The 19,331-nt window shown below is 38.5% G+C and overlaps 1 protein-coding gene across 4 annotated transcripts in view; it reads right to left on the minus strand.

The window, feature by feature from the left end:
* emilin2.S (elastin microfibril interfacer 2 S homeolog) overlaps positions 1-19,331 on the minus strand; it is a 79,401-nt gene that overhangs the window by 11,987 nt on the left and 48,083 nt on the right. For 3 of the 4 annotated variants that reach the window (NM_001097085.1, XM_018268526.2, XM_018268524.2), the window contains 7 exon segments: positions 3,004-3,135; positions 4,157-4,189; positions 6,074-6,109; positions 6,584-6,619; positions 7,661-7,690; positions 8,633-9,130; positions 16,570-18,477. In NM_001097085.1, the coding sequence (NP_001090554.1) occupies positions 3,004-3,135; positions 4,157-4,189; positions 6,074-6,109; positions 6,584-6,619; positions 7,661-7,690; positions 8,633-9,130; positions 16,570-18,477 (2,673 nt within the window). 4 annotated transcript variants of the gene reach the window in all.

Raw genomic sequence — 19,331 nt, forward strand, 5'->3', positions numbered from 1 at the left:
CTCCTCTGCAACCCATCACTTCCACTTGGAGGAAATAAAAGTTAAAAAGGTACATGAAGGGCGGAGGGTCAGCTTGTCGCTAGGGCGGCTGCAACTGGGCTTTCTGAGACGGCAGCCCTATACATTCCAGTCTGACGCTGCACATAGTGTATTTTTTAAGACCTGCTTAAAGAGATACTAACACATTCCTGTAAAAATCATAGGAACGTGTCAGTATCAATGAAGAGATGCTGCATGCAAAATATTCAAAGCCACCACCAACCCAGCGAACCCTTAGTGAAGGCGACTTTCTGACACAGCTAAGGGATCTTCTGAATTTGTCACGCTGGGCTGGGGGCTGCGCAATCTTTCTATTGGCTAATTACGAATGAAACCAGTACTCGAGCCTATGGAGCCATCTGCAGTGAGATAGTGTAGAACATGCACAGTGCACTGGCGCAAACAGTAGAACCCCCAATCTTTTCTCCACCGCTGAAAAGGGTCACACAATACTTTCTGGGTTTACAAAAAGTTATATTAAACAACCGCTTTTATTACATTCCCCCAGTAGACTGCAAAGAGCAACAAAAATATTACCAAACATTCTCCTTTTAAATAAACTGCCCCCACTGTTACATATACATTGACTGTTTTAGTGCTTCTAGAGCATTGGGGGATAAATACTATTAAGTAATATAGTAATCTCAGCTGATTTACGAAAGAGAAGTGTAAAGAGCTGTAAAGTTAATGCTTTCCATTGAGGTGACACTGACCTCTGCATATGTCATTTTAGCTGTTACTCATAAATCCAGGGGGTGAGTTATTAATGCTTGATATTTATAAGCAAGTAGTATTGATGGTGACAGGAAAACTATTGCTTGCATCCCACTTGGGGATTATTGATCCAGAGGGATTCTAGAGTTCAGAAATGTTACTGAGCTCTAACACCCCAAACATATCTGCATAAATCGGCCAGTTCATTAAGGGGCCGATTCACTAAGGGTCGAATATCGAGGGTTAATTAACCCTCGATATTCGACTAGGAATTAAAATCCTTCGACTTCGAATATCGAAGTCGAAGGATTTAGCGCAGATAGTTCGATCGAATGATTGAAGGATAATTCCTTCGATCGAATGATAAAATCCTTCGAATCGAACGATCGTTAATCCAACGATCGAAGTTAGCCAAGCCTATGGGGACCTTCCCCATAGGCTAACATTGACTTCGGTAGCTTTTAGATGGCGAACTAGGGGGTCGAAGTTTTTTTTAAAGAGACAGTACTTCGACTATCGAATGGTCGAATAGTCAAACGATTTTTACTTTGAATCCTTCGCTTCGAAGTCGTAGTCGAAGTTCGAAGTAGCCCACTCAATGGTCGAAGTAGCCCAAAAAAAACTTAGAAATTCGAAGTTTTTTTACCTTCGAATCCTTCACTCGAAGTTAGTGAATCGGCCCCTAACCCTTTATGACTTGTCAGGGAGAGACGACAGAACCTAAATTCAACTAAATAAATACATTAGTTGGTGCATATTATCAGTCTTGTTCTTACAGATCATTGTGTTAATAAGTAACTACTTAATTAAAATATGACTTGCAGCTAGGGTTGCCACCTTTTCTGGAAAAAACACCGGCCTTCCTATATATTTATCTTTTTTCCCTATTAATAACATTGGGATCAACAATCATTTTTACCGGCCAGGCTGGTAAAATACTGGTAAGGTGGCAACCCTACTTGCAGCAGGACTAGTTACAAACATTGGTGCGTCATTACATGCTGTGTATTAAACAAACGCATATTTGCAGTCAGTCCTGCTTCATATTTGCCTGAATTATTAGTTAATTGGTGAATCATCCTCGGTACAGTACATTCTCTTGGCAGCTGGATAAATAAGGATCTGGTTAAAGGACACAACAAAAACGCATTCAGTGAATATAAAATATGCTGCTGTTCTAAAAGAAAATTCTTATTTAAAGTCAGAAGGGCTCTACGGAACATGTCAGTAGTAAGCCTGGAATTGGGATTCATGACATTTGAATGAAATGAAACTGAGCTGAACAATAGCCATTAGTGATGGGCGAATAAATTAGACAGGCGCAAATTCGCTGTGAATTTCCATGTTTCACCGCTGGCGAATCAATTTGCGAAACTGCCAAACAATTTGCCAGAAAAAAATCTTCCGCATCAAAAAAATTTGGGCACGCATCAGCATAGTTGCGAGCATGAATATCAAAATTATTTGGACGCCCGTTGACTGTAATGCATTTGCCCAAAATAGGTGCACGTATAACAATTGTCACGGGAGTCGGAATTTATGTGCGTCAAAATAATTTTTATGCCCATTGACATCACAAATTTTTCTCAGTGTCACGGAAACGGGACAAATCCGCCCATCACTAATAACCATACATACAGGAAAGTAAAAGCGATTAGTCAAACTCTTAGCACATGTATATGTAAGCATGTTTGTGTAGAAGAAAGCAAATTCTCACCTCTAGGTATTGATATTAATATTTACACACGTGTAGCAGCCACGTCATAAAGGTTTTTTTATAACTATTTAATTGAGTGTATCCGCACATTTCAAGTAAAACATGTCAAGCCATTTTGTGTACACTGTTATTAAGACAAGCTTTAGATCATGCCAAAAGCGTGTTTATGCACCAAAATGGGGCACCTGATGCCAATGCCCTCGCACTGGCTACAAAATAAGCTGTTGAGGGCACGGGATGTGCGGAGGGAAGAGACATTTAGTAAGTGTAGAATGAAAAGCGAAAGTAATTGCCAAAGGCATAGCGGCAGGGCAGGTAGTATATGATTGACAGCTGAGAGTTTTAAATGTGTTTATAAGAGGTATGAAAGTTTTAATTAAATACGAATCTGGGTTTCATGTTTAATTTTAGAAGGACTTTAATATTAAAGCTTTTTTTATGTCTGGGTGACAGGTCCCCTTTAAAGAAACAAAGTATTGCAGTTCTCTCTAGCATTGATATCTTATCATAAAACCTGTTCATGTGCACATTACCTGTTAATGGATTATAGTGTTCACCATCGTTGACCAAAATGTTGTTAAAATGGATGACTCCAACCTCATAAGGCTCCCTCTTTCCATTCAGCCCAGCAGAGAAGGAAATCAAAGCTGTTGTTGTAGTGGCTCCTGGGAAAATGGAACAACTCATTATAATATCACCAAAAAGGAAAGCGCAAATATTGGTATATTGTTAGGTCAAGTTTAAAGGTGGCCATACACGGGCAGATAAAGCTGCCGATATCGGTCATTTGGACGAATTTGACAGCTTATCTGCCCCTGTATGGGGGCTTCCGACGGGTCTTCCCGATCGATATCTGGCCACGATATCGATCAGGAAGGTTTAATTTTTAACCGTCGGAGCCCCTTGGCGTATCGTAAGTTGATCGTTCGGCCATATGGCTGAACGTTCGAATTACTCCCGATATAGCCATGCGGTTAGTGGCATATCGGGAAAAGATCCACTTGTTTGGCGATGTCGCCAAACGAGCGAATATTTGAGTCTATGGCCAGCTTTAGTCTTTGTTCAAATGGGTGTTCAAAAACCAATTACCCACGGCTGGAACCGAGGCGTTCCATGACCACAAGCACAAGGCTGAACACTAAGGGCTTATTATTAGGAACGTTTCCCTGAATAGGCATTGTTAAAAATAGCATATGAGTATATAACATGACTAAAACGAGGTGAAGCTAATTAACATATCTTCCCTTTTCTGACCCAATGCAATCATCTTTTTGCAATCAAAATGACAAATCAAACTAACAAGAACCGGCTGCGTGTGAGAACTGGCAGTAGAATTTGTACAGAACTGTTGCCCAGCAATGATGAGATAAAGCAAAACACTGATTTTTTTTTTTTTATTTTCCAACACTTCACCAAGAAATCTAAGAACAGAGAGACGATTACTCATTGAACAGTCATGGACTGTGGAGCTCTGTAACAGTATTAGAAAGAGACAAAAAAGGGAAAAAAATTCTCCGCAGACGTTTCCAAAGGTAATTCTACTCTAACGTTACTAATGAGTGAATCAGTTTGCGTAACCCGCGGGAGTATTTACCCTCACTGAGGTTTTATTAAGGTCAATACACTATAACAATATGTAGCTGGGCTCAGTCTCTTTGTAATTCTGATAATACCTACAATCTTTACCTTGTGATTCCGAAAAGGATACTTTGAGATTCTCTGCAAAATAAAACAAAGTCCATCACTTACTTACATTTTATTTTCCTTGATGGTCATATGTCATTTAACTATAGAAAGAGTTTATTTAGGAATTAACCTTCAATGAACTAGCAACCATGCACTGATTTGAATAAGAGACTGGAATATGAATAAGAAAGGACCTGAATAGAAAGAAGAGTAATAAAAAGTAGCAATAACAATACATTTGTAGCCTTACAGAGCATTTGTTTTTTAGATGGAGTCAGTGACTCCCATTTGAAAGCTCGAAAAAGTCAGAAGAAGTCAAATATTTAAAAAAACTATAAAAAATAAATAATTGAATAGTTTCTTAAGGTGGCCATAGACGTAGAGATCCACTCGTTTGGCAATGTCCTCAAAAGAGCGGATCTCTCCCCGCTATCCCCAACGATCGGATCATAATGGATCTGATACGGTCGTTGGGATTGCGGGACCACATAGATGCACAGATGCAGCCACCATCCGAAGGGATTTTTTAACCTGCCCGATCGAGATTGATATTGATCGGGGAAGCCCGTCGGATGACCCCTCACACGGGCCAATAAGCTGCACGGCAGCTTTTATCGGCCCGTGTATGGGGGGCCTTTAGAATTAGCCATTTTATAACAGTTAACTTAAAGGTGAACCACCCCTTTAATCCATTACAAAGACTTAAGCCAAATACCACTGCCCGAAACATTTCCTACAACAAGCCCAGAGTTACATCGGTCCTATATCTATGAGGGTTTCCTACAGATCATTGTATAAGACCACTTACTTGGCCAGTCTTTATGACATTATATCACAAATAAACAGATCTATGGCACTTGGCAGGTCCACTGACAGACTTGGGTAGAGGCTAGGGTTGCCACCTGCCCGTTATTTTACCGGCATGGCCAGTAAAAATTAAGCTTGATCCCAATGTTATTAAGAGGAAATTCATGAAAATATAGGAAGGCCGGTATTTTTTTCAAGAAAAGGTGGCAAACCTAGTAGAGGCTAAGGGTAGGATATACATTATGAGAGCAGATTAGTTGTTATGCTGCATTCCTAAAGCAGCCCAGAGACATGGGCTAAACTTATAGGCAATTATAGTACTTATAGTGCCAGATTGCACTTGTTCTTTAATTATACACTTTAATCTTTTGGGCTATTGGGCTTATTCGGAATTCATATATATTAGGTTCACATGAATATACAGTATATGAACATATTTTTTTCTGCAGAACACACTTTGATCCAGAATAAGACTAGCGAAACCCCCAGTTGGACACTTCAGATTCATTTGTGGAGAGAAGAACCACTTCTTTTCTATTTCTTATGAACTCATGGTGTCAGTGCAGGCCTATGAGAGTAACTAGCCCACAGGACTTTGAGCGCTAAGTATATAGGGTTCAACCAACAGTATTAGAAACCCATTGTGAAGTTAAGATAGCTTTAATCTCCTAATGAGCCAGCATAATATTGCATGCTTTATCACAATATAAATAGGCTGAAAGTACTAGTTGAGCCAGTTGAGTGCCTTTCATGCACTCAACTGGCAGTTTCAGTACAGTATTTTTTCAGGCATTTCCTGTTGGGGTCAATGGGAGGAAAGGAGGGGGGTTACCATCAGAAAAGCATCCCATGTATCACCAACTTTCAGAGAGCTACACACAGGGCCATTTCTGCCATGAGGCAAGGTGAGCACATTTAAGAGCTGAATTTTCGGTTATGAAACTGGAAATTCATCTTTTCGCTCTCTGTGCTAGCGATGACCCCCGTCTGCAATCTTAAGGTAAGCGCGACGGGCAGGGGGCTGCATTGTGAACATTTACTGACTGAAATGCGCCTGGCTACACACTATATAAATATGTCTCTTTCTCTTAAATGCACACTATGTATTACCTTGTGCTTCTGAAAATGCTGGTATGTTAAAAAGATCTATTTAAAAGAAAAAAAAACAAATAATTAGCAATCAACAAACAGTCAAGACAGAAACAAGAAGCCAAACATATCAGCCCAAAAATGTTTGTAATTCCTTCGTAAGCCAGAACATGTATTTTCAACTTTGAATGAATGATCGTAATAAGTTAGGTTGAAAAAAATGATACACGTCCATCAAGAATAACTTTTGAGAACAACATTATGAACTCATTTATTCATTGCAGTGCCAAAAGAAAAGACTCATTTTAGTAGCCACTGGCCAGTTTGGAAAAGGCTAACGCAAACCTTACTTGGGCAACCTTTATACAGTATAAATAACAAGGGCATTCAACAAATGTGTTGAACAGTGTTGCTTTCTAGCTTTCTAGATATATGTCCTGGAAATCCCCCCTGTTTTAAGGGATAATACACCATATACAATACACAATGCCCTATATAGGTAGAAGAACATGTACAAATCTTAGGAACTACCTTGTGATGCTGAAACACCGGGTCTTTTAGCTTGATCTAAAAAGAAAAAAGAAAATAGAAATGTAATCTGTCAGTTTACAGTTTTTAATATTTTAAAAGCATAAGAAGAGTGAAGTGCAGTGAGGAGTGCTCGGACTTGTATGTGAAAGAAACGAAACAACCGTTACACAAACACATGGCGAAACACAGAAGAGCCAGCTCCTCTGGTCAGGACTGGTCAGCTTTCTATCTACATCTAAAGGAAAAAGCAGAGTCTTGGGGGCCCACAGGGAGCTGCAAAATGAAGGGTCCTCCTGCCAGTCCCTGGGGGCCCCCTCCTGACCTCAAAACTCCAGGCCTTGGTTCGCATGCACAAACGCCGACACGGCACAACAGCAGCTCTTTATGGGGCAGCCAGGGGAGCAGGTCTGGGCCAGCTAGTCTGACCCTGGAATAAATTTGAAGCCATTTTGGATAGGGAGGCGGATTGGTTCAATTGAGGGGTCAAAGAAGCCATATTTGTAAAAATGGAAAACCCAAGTTTGAACAGGGGGGTGCAATACCTTTTGTCTTCCACATACAATGCTTTTTCAGCACCTCTCCCTTGACACCTCATAGCTCTAATCATATTAATACAATCAACACTTCACCTCCATGAGGTTTCTGATCCCATGCTGGTCATACTAAACAGATTATGCTGATTAGAGTAAGAATTCAGGGTATATAAACACAAATATTTGTACAGGCCATTCTGAATTGTGAAAGCTAGTTGGATGACTTGGCAAAATTCAAGGTCTTCAAAGAAAAACATACAGCAAGTCCAGTTGATTTATTACTATATATATAACATGGCCTGGATGATTGAAAACAATCCTTAGCTTGCAGCTATAATTCGGACCTTGGTTGTAAACTTCACTGGGGAAGGAACTCATATGACTGATGTATAATCAGAAAATGTTGGTGATAGAAATAATAATAGGTGTTTTAAGACAAGGATGGGCATATTATTCCATATATGATGGCATTTATTGGACAACTACAGTTTTAAGTGACAATCATCTGGGTTACAGAATTACAGTTGACAAAAAATGACATTACCTCTTGCATTTACATTTTTTTGTGGATATCCTGAAAAAGAACAAACAAATATGTTAAAGAGATGATTTGATAGCAGTGTTGCATTTATAGAGGCTTTGACTAAGGACACACAGGGAACTCACCACTGACTGCTTTGCTCTGTAATCCACATGAAGCCTTTGACTAATGGCTCACATAAAATGTATTGCCTGAAAACTATTACCTTTAACTTTTAGTCTGACATAGAAAGTGGTATTTGAGACAATTGGTCTCTATTATTTGTGTTTTTTTAAATTATTTTTAAATTATTTAGCTTTGTTCTGCTGCTCTTCAGTTTGGAATTTCAGCAGCTATATGGTTGCTAGGGTTCAAATTACTCTAGCAACCAGGTAGTGGTTTGAATGTGAGAAGGAAATATGAATAGGAGAGGGCCTGAGTAGAAAGATAAATAACAAAAAATATATTTATGGACTACCATTTGAAAGCTCGAAAGAGTCAGAAGAAGAAAGCAAATCATTCAACAACTATAATAAAATGAAGTCCAATGAATTGTTGGTAATTATTGGCCATTCTATAATATGAGGATATGAAATGGAGTAGACATGCCGAAGATTAACAAAACAGGCCATCTAAAGGAAGCAGTAAAAAACAAATTTATATTTACACCAGGCTGTTTTAATAATGATATAAATAAAGGATTTTCTATTTGTTTACTGCTTCTTTTGGATGGCCTGTTTTGGTGATCTTCAGTGTGACTACTACTTTTAGCATCCTTTTGGTTTCATCCACTTCCCTCCCTGAGGGTCAAGGGCTTGAGCACTTTAAAATACTAGTGAGTTACTGACTATGAATTGTGTTTCAGTGCCTGCCTTTACTTTTCTGTGAATGCATCCTATAACACACATAATATACATAATGTTTCATTGCAAAACACGGAAAGAGAAAATGAAAAAGATGGAATAATTAAATGGAATAATTAATTAATCATCTCACCTGGTGCTCCTGCAAATCCTTTGGAAACTGGTATATCCTGTTGCCCATCTGCACCATGAGGACGTTCAGATCCAGACTTAAGTATTTTTGTTGCTGAGCCTGTTGACTTTAAGATTTTTTCCAGTCCATTTGAACCTTGAGACTGTCTTGACTCAGTCTTGATCATTCTTCCTGGGGGTCCAGCCTCACCAGTCTCAACAATGATGCCATCCCTTCCGGGATGCACAGGGATGGTGAAAACAGAATCTGGCAAGAAAGGTTGCCTTGGTTGTGATGGTTGCTGGTGTGGTTTTGAGACACTTGGTTCCTGAGGTAGCTTTGGTTGTGCTGCATGTTCTGTTACTTTAGGCTGTGTTGGGTACTGAGGTATTTGTGGTATCACAGGTTGTTGTGGGATATTCGGTTGTTGTGGATCTTGGGGATATGATGGCTTCTGAGGTTCTCTTGGTGGGAGCAGAGGTATAATTCTTGTTTGCAATGTCTGCTCTGGTTCTTTTCCTAGGTTATTAGAAGACATTATATTGTGAGTTAACACATTAGTGAAGAAGAAAAATGCAATCTGCTGTTTTTACTTTTTTAACACAAATTCAAAGCCAGTAAATATCTGGTAGACATAGTTGAATATATAAAAGTGCTTCAATATAAACTCTCAATTTTCCATGCATTGGTTTGGGCCTATTGGTATGCTATGTCATGGGTCTATTACATGCAACAACATGACTTTAACATTAAAGCTGAGTTTCCAAAAAAGAGAACATTTCAATACATACAAGTAGAAGTGGTAATGCCTCAGTTATCTTTAAAGTGACCTCTTAGAAATCACTGCATCAAAACAAAAGGCCAAGTGATTTCTCGAGGGTTGAACAATGCACCAGATTGTTTGCTCCTTCATGAAAAATACATGTTTTAATAATATGTAATAATATATTCCACATGATAATTCCATATTGAAACACTTTATAGATGTTAGTAAATGAGGGGAGGAAGCAATGTATGTTAAACTGCTCAGCTTCATCTGACTCTAATCTTAGCAGCAGAGTTGGTGATCAATTGATACTACAAATGATTTGGATGGAGGTCTCTGAATATTTGTTTAACGATTGTTTAAAACCACCATGTAAACACTGCCTGTCAGTTGATCAACACCGCTGGTCAAATATGAGCCAGTGATGTTCCAGACTGGGAAATGATGAGGTATAATGATCAGACTGTCTCACCCTCCTAACATGGCCAAATTACAAAGTATTTATTAGATTGTTAAACTATTGTGCCTATCACATATCAGGAGTCTAGTAACCATACAAGACTCTGTTAAGGAGTCTTGTATAGTCTTGGAGTGTGGGATGAAATCAAAGTACCCAGAGGAAAACCATTTAAGCTCAAGAAGAGCAAATCCTTGCAGACAGTGGCCTTGTTGGAATTGCTGTTATTTATTACGTAATTAGTGACCACATATAGCTAGAAAATCTAACTGTTGCCTTCACACGCATGGCATGTCTGATGCCAATTCTTTTTCTACAACAATGACATCTCTTAAGCTGGCCATAGACGCAAAGATCTGATCATACGAATCGAGGATTCGTACGATTTTCGGACCGTGTGTGGAGAGTCCAGAAATTTTTTGTCTGGCGGAGATCGGTCGTTTGGTCGATCAGACAGGTTAGAAAATTTCTGTCGGCTGCCGATAATATCTCTGCATGTATTGCCGATCGTATGATTTTCAGAGGGGACTGTCACCAGCTTTGTCGGACTTAACTTTCGTACGATTGCGATCTTTTCTACTTTATTTAATCTGAATGGTTAGTGGCAGGTCGGGAGATTGGGAAGTCCGATTGTACATTGATTCGTACGATCGGATCTTTGTGTCTGTGGCCAGCTTAAGGTAGCAATCTTTAAGTCAACTATATGCCAAGCTAATCTGTGCTGTCAGGTATATGACAATATCTGTGCATTTATGGCACAGACAATAGACAGACTATTAGAAGGCGTAGACTCAATATTCACTCACTTATAGCCTTGAGAAAGTGCTTAATGTAGCAAAACCAAATGAAATAGTAGCCAGGACACTAACTGCAAGGAATATGTATGTTCTATCTATGCTTATGTAGGATTTCTCCAGTTACTCCAGCAGAAAACACATACCTCCCAAAAAGAGGGACAAAAAAGTTGCAGCGAGTAGCGTGGTGATTGTGGCCACACCCCCTAATTACCATGTTCATTTCACAAAATTTGTCAGGTTATAAAATTTGAACATATTTCTGTGTTTTCTTTCAGTTGTCACAGTTTTGCTAATGAAGGTGAATTGCCCTTTAAGCTGTGAGCCTAACTTCTACCAAGGGACCTGTATATTGTTACAATTTCTTATTTGCTTCTCTCAAAATTGTTACAAAAGTATCTTATCGGCTGCTGTGGCTGTTCTGGGTTCTCTGCCAAAAGCCAATTAAGTTAGAAATTTTGTTTCTTTTTCTAGCTGTTCAGTATAGAGAAAAACAGGACTTTCCAGTACAAACGAGGGACTGTGGGTTGAGCTGTGAAAAGAGGGACTATCCCTCTAAAAACAGTTGGGAGGTGTGGAAAACATACTGGTAGGTTAACTGGCTCTGGATACAACAATCATAGTGTGTGAGAAGGATGTGTAATCTCTGTAAAGGGATACAGAATATGCTGCTGCTATATAAATAGGGCATAACAATAATAAACAATATACACTATAGGGCACATTTACTAAGGGTCGAAGTGAATTCTACATGAATATTTGAATTGAAAAACTTAAAATTTCTAAGTAATTTTTGGGTACTTCGACCATCGAATAGGCCAAATTCGACTTCGATTCGAAGTGAAAATGCTTTGATTATTCGAACCTTTGATAATCGAAGTACTGTCTCTTTAAAAAACTTCGACTTCGACACTTCGCCACCTTAAACCTGCCGAATTGCTATGTTAGCCTATGGGGACCTCCTAGAACATATAGCCAAGATTTGGCTACGTTTTTAGAAGTCGAAGTGAAATCGTACGATCGTACGATTAAATCGTTCGAATCGTTCGTTTTGAAGTATGATCAGAGTACGATCGTAGTAAATCTTTCGAATTCGACTTCGAATGTCGGACTAGCCTATTGAGTGTTGGCTCCAGCTCAATAAAATGACCTTTCCCCATTGCCCTTCAGATGTGTGTTCATCTAGCTCTCTTTTGTTTTGTTGTGGTACCTAGCAATATAACGCTTGCTGCATTTTGCAGTAGCAATACTGACTTCTAGGAAAGGGAAGGTGATGCCATGGGATGGGGTGGCTGCATCAAAGGATGTTGAATGGCCATATCAGAGGCAGAGAATGGGTGTTTGTATGTGTGGGAGCAGGGATGAAGCACTTAAAAAGCTGAGGAACAGTCCAAGTAGAGAGGAAGGGGTGAGTAATTACAAATTTACTGATAAGGGCACTGCATGTAATTTTATAATATAGGTGTGGCACCTGTCATCCAGAATTTTCAGAACCTGTGGTTTTCCAAATAAGGGATCTTTCCATGATTTGGATCTCCACACCTTAAGTCTACTAGAAAATCATTTAAACATTAATTAAACCCAATAGGTTGGTTTTGCCTCCAATAAGGATTAATTGTAACCTAGTTTGGATCAAGTATAAGGTACTGGTTCATTATTACAGAGAAAAAGGAAATCATTTTGGATTTTTTGATTATAACTGAGTCTATGGGAGACAGCCTTTCTGTAATTCGGAGCTTTCTGGATAATGGGTTTCCGGATAACGGATCCCATACCTGTACTGGTCCTGGCCCTAGTTGGTGAGTCCTGGCCCTAGTTGGTGATTGAATAGTCAAATACCAACTGGTTGGTAACCCTAGGTAAAGAGTATCTGAACTTTGACATAAATGCACTTCTTCAATAAATATTTGCTCAACATGATTCGGTTCATAACACTCAAAAGAAAATTATGCTATAAAGGAACTATGTATTGTGATGACATAATTCCTGTACTGTCTTCCATATAGTCTATGAAAAGTATATTGCATTGGTAACTCTCTCTTCAAAACTGATCTTCACCCAATACAATATGCTTCCCATAGACCTAGCCTGGTGTTTTTGCATCCCAAAACACAGTGCACACAGAAGAGGGCGGACTAAAACAGATTTGTTTAGTCTAGGTAAATGAAGAACAGAAATTAAAGTAAAAACTTTGTATTTGTAAACAGATGAAAAATAGATGAAACCAGATGAAAATCTGGTTCTTCGAAAGAACACCAAGTTCAAACAAGGACTGTTGAATCACTTGGCTTTGTCTATACAAAGGCAGAACTGTTTTATAGGAGGCAAGAAACTAAGAGGCTTTGAAGAACAAAGGATTCTGAGAGGAGACTGGAACAGCATTGCCAAATCTTGGAGATGAGCAGAACTGAAGATTCGGCAGTAAAAGTTATATTGAAAAATTATACTGGAGCCTTCTCTAAAAAGCCAAGATTGGTTAAAAGGGATCTTTTATATAATGAATAATGAAGTGGGAATCATGATTAGGTTGCACTGCATGTTATAATAAAACTCTTTGGGACCAAGGACCTAGGAAGGCCTGAAATGTCACCACTTAATCCTTTTCAGCCAGTTAAGCATAATCAGTCTTGACAAAGGGCCAAAACTTTACTAGCTATTCTATGCTGTTAGTAGAGTCCCCAATTAATAATTGCAGGGCCTACAGGTATATTATTATGGTAGAAGCACTCCAGCATACATTAAGGGCTGAACTAAACAGGAGATTTTCGTTACATTTTGTGGGTCAGATTTTATCTGATCTTGGCATGCAACATAATTATTATTATTTATTATTAACATGTATTTATATAGCGCCAACATTTTGCGTAGCACTGTAAAGTAAATGTGATTATACAACTAAATCACATGAATTATGTACATAGAACATATGGAGTAACAAACATCACAATCAATACTGGTACAAAAGGTGAGGAAGGCCCAATTCAAAAGAGCTTACACTCTATAGGGAAGGGAGTAATACACAAGGTGTGGGAGTGGGCAAGATCGAATTAAGTGGGTGAAAAATGTGGTACTGCATGTGGTGTTGCATTTGGTAGTTACGCAGAGTGAGGGTAGGCTTCTCGAAAGAAGTGCGTTTTAAGAGATTACTTGAAAGCAGAAAGGTTGGGAGAAAGTCGGACAGACCGTGGGAGAGAGTTCCAGAGGAGAGGTGCAGCCTTGAATGTGAGTATGTGAGGAGGTAATGAGAGAAGAGTTGAGTAGCAGGTCAGTAGAGGAGTGTAGTAAGCGGTTGGGTGAGTATATAGAGATGACTCCAGAGATGTAGGGTGGGGCAGAGTTATGAAGTGCTTTGAATGTCAGGGTCATTAATTTGAATTTGATTCTGAAAGGTAGTGGAAACCAGTGCAGGGATTGACAGAATAGCGAGATAGAGGAGGGGCGGTTGCGGAGGTGTAGGAGCCTCACAGCAGTGTTCATTATGGACTGGAGAGGTGACAGTCTCTGGAGGGGAAGGCCAATTAAAAGAGAGTTACAGTAGTCTAGACGTAATATGACGAGAGAGTGAATAAGAATTTTGGCAAAATCACGCAAAAGCACATGATTTTGTAGGATCCTACAAAACATGATCCTCATAGCTCTAATATTAAGTTGGATCAGTTAAAGTTGGATGATGTGGTTTGTTTACGCATCCCATAGGCATGTTGCATCAGATGGCAAATCTTTTTTTTATATCAGTCCCACTTTATTGTGCCCCATACAACTACATGTGACATGTAGGATGTGATCTATTTATCCAACACCATCCTACAAACTCTCCCCGTGTAGTTTAGCGCTTAAGGACCAACAACACAGCATTATTTTGTATTGTAATTAGTTGTGGTTTGGATCCTACTACTGGGTTGCAAGTTATTGCTGACTCTATTTTTGGTTTCTGGAGGGATTAGAGCACCATCATGTAATCATTCAGTCTGACAAGAGTACATGGGGCACACATTATATTTTCTTTTGGTTAGCTAGAATAATGAAACACAAGAAAAAAAATAATTTTCATTATTTAAAAGAATCTTTACAGACGCCTTCATGATGAGAGAGTGGGGATTACAATGGAGACCTTTTTATGTTATACTAGATTCAGTGGCAATAAATAAACTGGAATTAGTAGCAAACGACATTGCACCAAATAACCAAGTTTTTATTACAGAATGTTCAGCAAGGAACTAAAATGATAAAAGACACTATTCCCATGAAACAATGTTACATGAAACAGAGTCATAAAGAGATTCTCCCCATAATACCAAACATGGATATCCCCACGGTGAAGTAATATCAGATTTATTCTGTACAGGGACGTCTACCAGAAAGTTAAAACAATTGAGAACAGATGTGCCTTCCTGTAATGAGGATACCAAATTACAAAGCATTACAAATATGCAAAATAAATTAACATCCTCAGATATGTAAAAGCAATCAAACAGGAAACCACAGGGTATGCTGCTCTTATTACAGTAACACAGAAACTATTGCTTTATACTTATACCAATCGTTTTAGTGAATATATTCCTAAGAACGCCAACATGCAAAACTTACTGGTGTTAGCTTAAAATGAACAAATTCATATATATATATATATATATACACACACTATATTTTATATATATATATATATCTATATATATATATATATATATATATATATATATATATATATATATATATATAAATATACATATATCTATATATATATATATATATATATAAATGAACACACAATGCCACTGTTGAGGATGTAAGCCAATAAGATAGACTTATACTTATTATGAATAAGCCAGTGCTGTTGCGTTCATGAAGTTCCAAGGAAAGATATTCCTATACCCAAAAAAGGTCTTGTGTGCCAAAAGCTTTTGATATAAATGACTGCATGAAGGTCATTAGTCAAAAAGGGGTCTATTACATGCAGGATAAGGAAGTATCAACAACGGTTGCGTTGCAGTGCATATTATAACATATTCATAGGGGTGAAGGTGGCCTATTTTTACCTTAATTTAATAACAGGCATAGATTCCCATGTACATTCAACACTTCCCACAGAAATTGTGAAAAGTAAATGAGAAAGAGATCCGTTAAGTCTTACTGCTGAGATTATGTTTCTTGGCGCTTGATAAATAGGTCCCTTAGTGAAATTCCAGCCCTCGCCAATTTACTTGTGTCAATCCCCAACACAGCTTTATGAAGTTGCAATTCATGTTGGGCTTCATTGCAGGGCAAAGGACTGATAATTATATCAGTACTTTGCTTCACAATCAAGCCTGACATGAATTGCAGCTTCCCTGCTGTCTTACAAGCCCATCTTCAATCACAACTTTCCTGTTCTTACAGGGATTTCACAAGTAAGCAGCGGAGGATTTGGGGTGAAGGCATATGTACCTTACAAATGCAGGATTAAAGCTGAACACTAGTGATGTGCAGGGTCAATCCGATACTTGTAGGACCCGCAGGTTTGGGCCAACTTCTACACACATTTTGTGGGTTGCAGATGGGTTTGGGATGAGCTCTTCTTCAGCTCTCCCCACCCACAACCTTAATCTGCTGGCTTTCGGCTCCAGCAGCCTCCATTTATAGATGTACACCTGCCCCTCCCCCATTCATGATGTGAGAGATGGGCAGGTTGGGTGCAGGTCTACAAATGGAGGAGCCAACCAGGTTGGGTTGGGCTGCACATGCATCAGCCCAAAGTCATCCAAGAACAAAAGAGAGGAAGAAGAGCATCACCCCATGGTTCTCATTCAGTAGTACTCCAGGCCATTAAAGTTTTCTGCTAACTGAAGCACTGACCTGAGGTAAGTGATTATGATCACTGGGGAGGGGTGCATTTATCTTACTCTTCATATTAATGATATTACTGCACCAAAACAAACTGATATAGAGTGATAAAAACACTTACCTAATGCAGGTTGGCTCTTTATAAGATTGTCGAGATCAGAAGTAATTTTGGAGACCTGGCTGTGAAACACCTGGACTGAATTCTTTAGGCCATAAATGTCATTGGAATGTGACTTTACTGTTCCATTTATAGTATGTATACAGTTCCACAAACTGGTAACATGCTTATTAAGGCCATCTTTTATCCTCTGCATACTGCCGGAGATGGTGTCAAGCTTCCCACAAACATTCTCCAACTTTGAGAGTCTATCATCCACATTAGACATCTCCTTTTGAATTCCCTGAGTATGTTCAGTACATTTTCCTTTGTCAACAGTTATTTCACTGCTCAGTAGTTCAAATTTGCTCTGAAGGTCATTACAGCATTCATTGTTTGTTGCTGAGTATGAGGTATCTTTGCAAAGTCTTTCAACTTCTTCTACTTTTTTATGAAGTCCTGTTTCAGTATATTTAACAGTGGACTTTATATCCAGTAGCTGATTGTTAAACACACTCACCCCATCTTTTAACAGATTCAAATCCTCTTCATTGCTGTTTAGTTTATGCTGTAGTTTACGCAGGTCACCTCTCACTGTTTCTAGACCTACTTTGTTCAGCTGGATTAGGTCAAACTTCTCATTTATTGTGTCATTCAAGGATTTTAAAAGAATAACATTATCATTTTCTTTATGTCCATCATTGTGGTTGGAATAGTCTTCACTAGAGTGCAAAATGGAGTACATTTGGCCTTCAAGTTGTTGTACTGCATCCTTCAGGCCCTTTATTTCAGTTACAAGATGTCCACTGACAGATCCTGACTCACGGTGAGTCGTTGACCCAATACTAGAATGCACAACATCAGGAGAAGATGCATTTGTGATTTCCCATACAATGTCTTCCATTTTCTGCAGCCTTGTATCAAGTAGATCCTTCATTTCATTGGAATTTGCAGTAATTAGCGCCCTCAGAGTCTCCTCAATATAAAAGCAATGCTCCTCAGCATTCTTTTCTGTAACGTTAATTTTAAAATCCAATTCAGTCAATCTTTCCTCATAAATGCTGTCTGGTGATAGATTGTTTATACGCTGTATCTCATTGTCTATCCTGCTATTGAGAACTTTGTGTGCTTCAGAAATTCTCTCAACCTTTTGATCCAAGTGTTTTATTTTATTGTCAAGATCGCCATTATTTGTGCAACAGCTCTGACTGTCTCCTTGTACGCCTCCCTGGGACTTTACTGCATTTATTTCCTTTCTGAGTTCTGTCTCTTTCTCCCTAAGAAGCTCTATCACACCCAAACAGCTGGTCTCATGGTCCTCACATTGTTGCTGAACACTTGTTAATTTATAATCACAAGAATTTTTCATATCTGCCATTTTTATGTCCAGTCCATCGAACATTTCATTTCTAAGTGCTTCTAATTTTTCATCTATAGATTTCTCTGGTGCATTGATAATGTGCATTGTAGGGGCAGGTCCATGTGATGCCTCCTGAAACTGCCCTAAACGTTCTTCATATATATTTAATTTTTCATTGAGTTGGTCAATCAAAAGACTTTTGCTCTGCAAGGCTTCCTTCACCCCATTTAATTCAGAAATAATGTCCCTTACACCATCTTCTCTTTCTGTACTTCCAGAAAATCCTGGGAAAGTAATAGTCTCGGTTTTACCACCGGAGAAACTTTCTGGTCGTGGCAAGTTGTTGAGCAATGAAACTAGATTCTTACTCACATCCTCTTGAATAGTAATCTTTAGGTTCTCATTTACACCTGCCAGAGATGTTTGCATGTCAATCACTGTCTGGGTTAGACGAAGCATTTCATCTTCAAGGAACTGAATTTTTTTCTCTTGTGCTTCATTTAAATTCTGCAGTTCCTGCAATTCCCTTTTGGCCTCTTGTGGTTTTGGCCTCTCTGGTATTACCCCAGTTCCTGTAGAGAATAGAATAGAAAAACTTTTTTAAATCTTAGTTTAAAATTGATTGTGTATATATTTGCAAATACTGAGTTAACAGGTAGGGACAACATTTCTACATTTTCTTTTGGTTTCTTGTACTTATGTAAATTTGGCAAAGCACATTAAAATCCAAATGTGAGCACAAGTCCTAAACTTTGCCTAGTTTGGGCCACATCCCTTTTCTAATGTTTCCCTCAATCAAAGAGATTTTCCATCCAACCCAGTGATTATCTGAATGAGAATGGATTAGATATCATTTGGGCTACCAGATTAATAGCTCAGAAGAGCCACAGTCGGTGACCTATGACTTCCTGTTTTATAGGCACACTTAATTAATGGACATTGATTGGTTGGCTGAATGCCAAAAAATGCCTTGAAGAGTGAAGGTGCAAACTGTTCATTGACATCTGGTTGGACAGCCCTTACTGTAGGGAATGCACAAGAATTTGTGGGGACTGGTTGGAGAATAAGGCGATATTGACATCTGGCAAAGAAGTATTTTCTACTAAATTAGAAGGCAGGGTTCATTTTAAATAAGCAGAATTAGAAAGATCATTCTCATGATTTATACATATTTGACATGTTGATTGTGGGTTCATTTACAGGGGATTACATTTAAAATAGGACATCATTAGTGTAGCTCTTCTTCAGTAATTAGGCATCATGTTCTTATCAAATGAGTCGTTATTATATTTATATATATATATATATATCTATATATATATCTATATATATATATATATATATATATATATATATATATATACATAAATATAAAATAAATTTAGCATAAATATAAAATAAAGCCTAAACCTAGTCAGCAGTACCA

The sequence above is a fragment of the Xenopus laevis genome, chromosome 6S, assembly GCF_017654675.1.
Source record: "Xenopus laevis strain J_2021 chromosome 6S, Xenopus_laevis_v10.1, whole genome shotgun sequence".
In the NCBI taxonomy this organism is placed as follows: Eukaryota; Metazoa; Chordata; class Amphibia; order Anura; family Pipidae; genus Xenopus; species Xenopus laevis.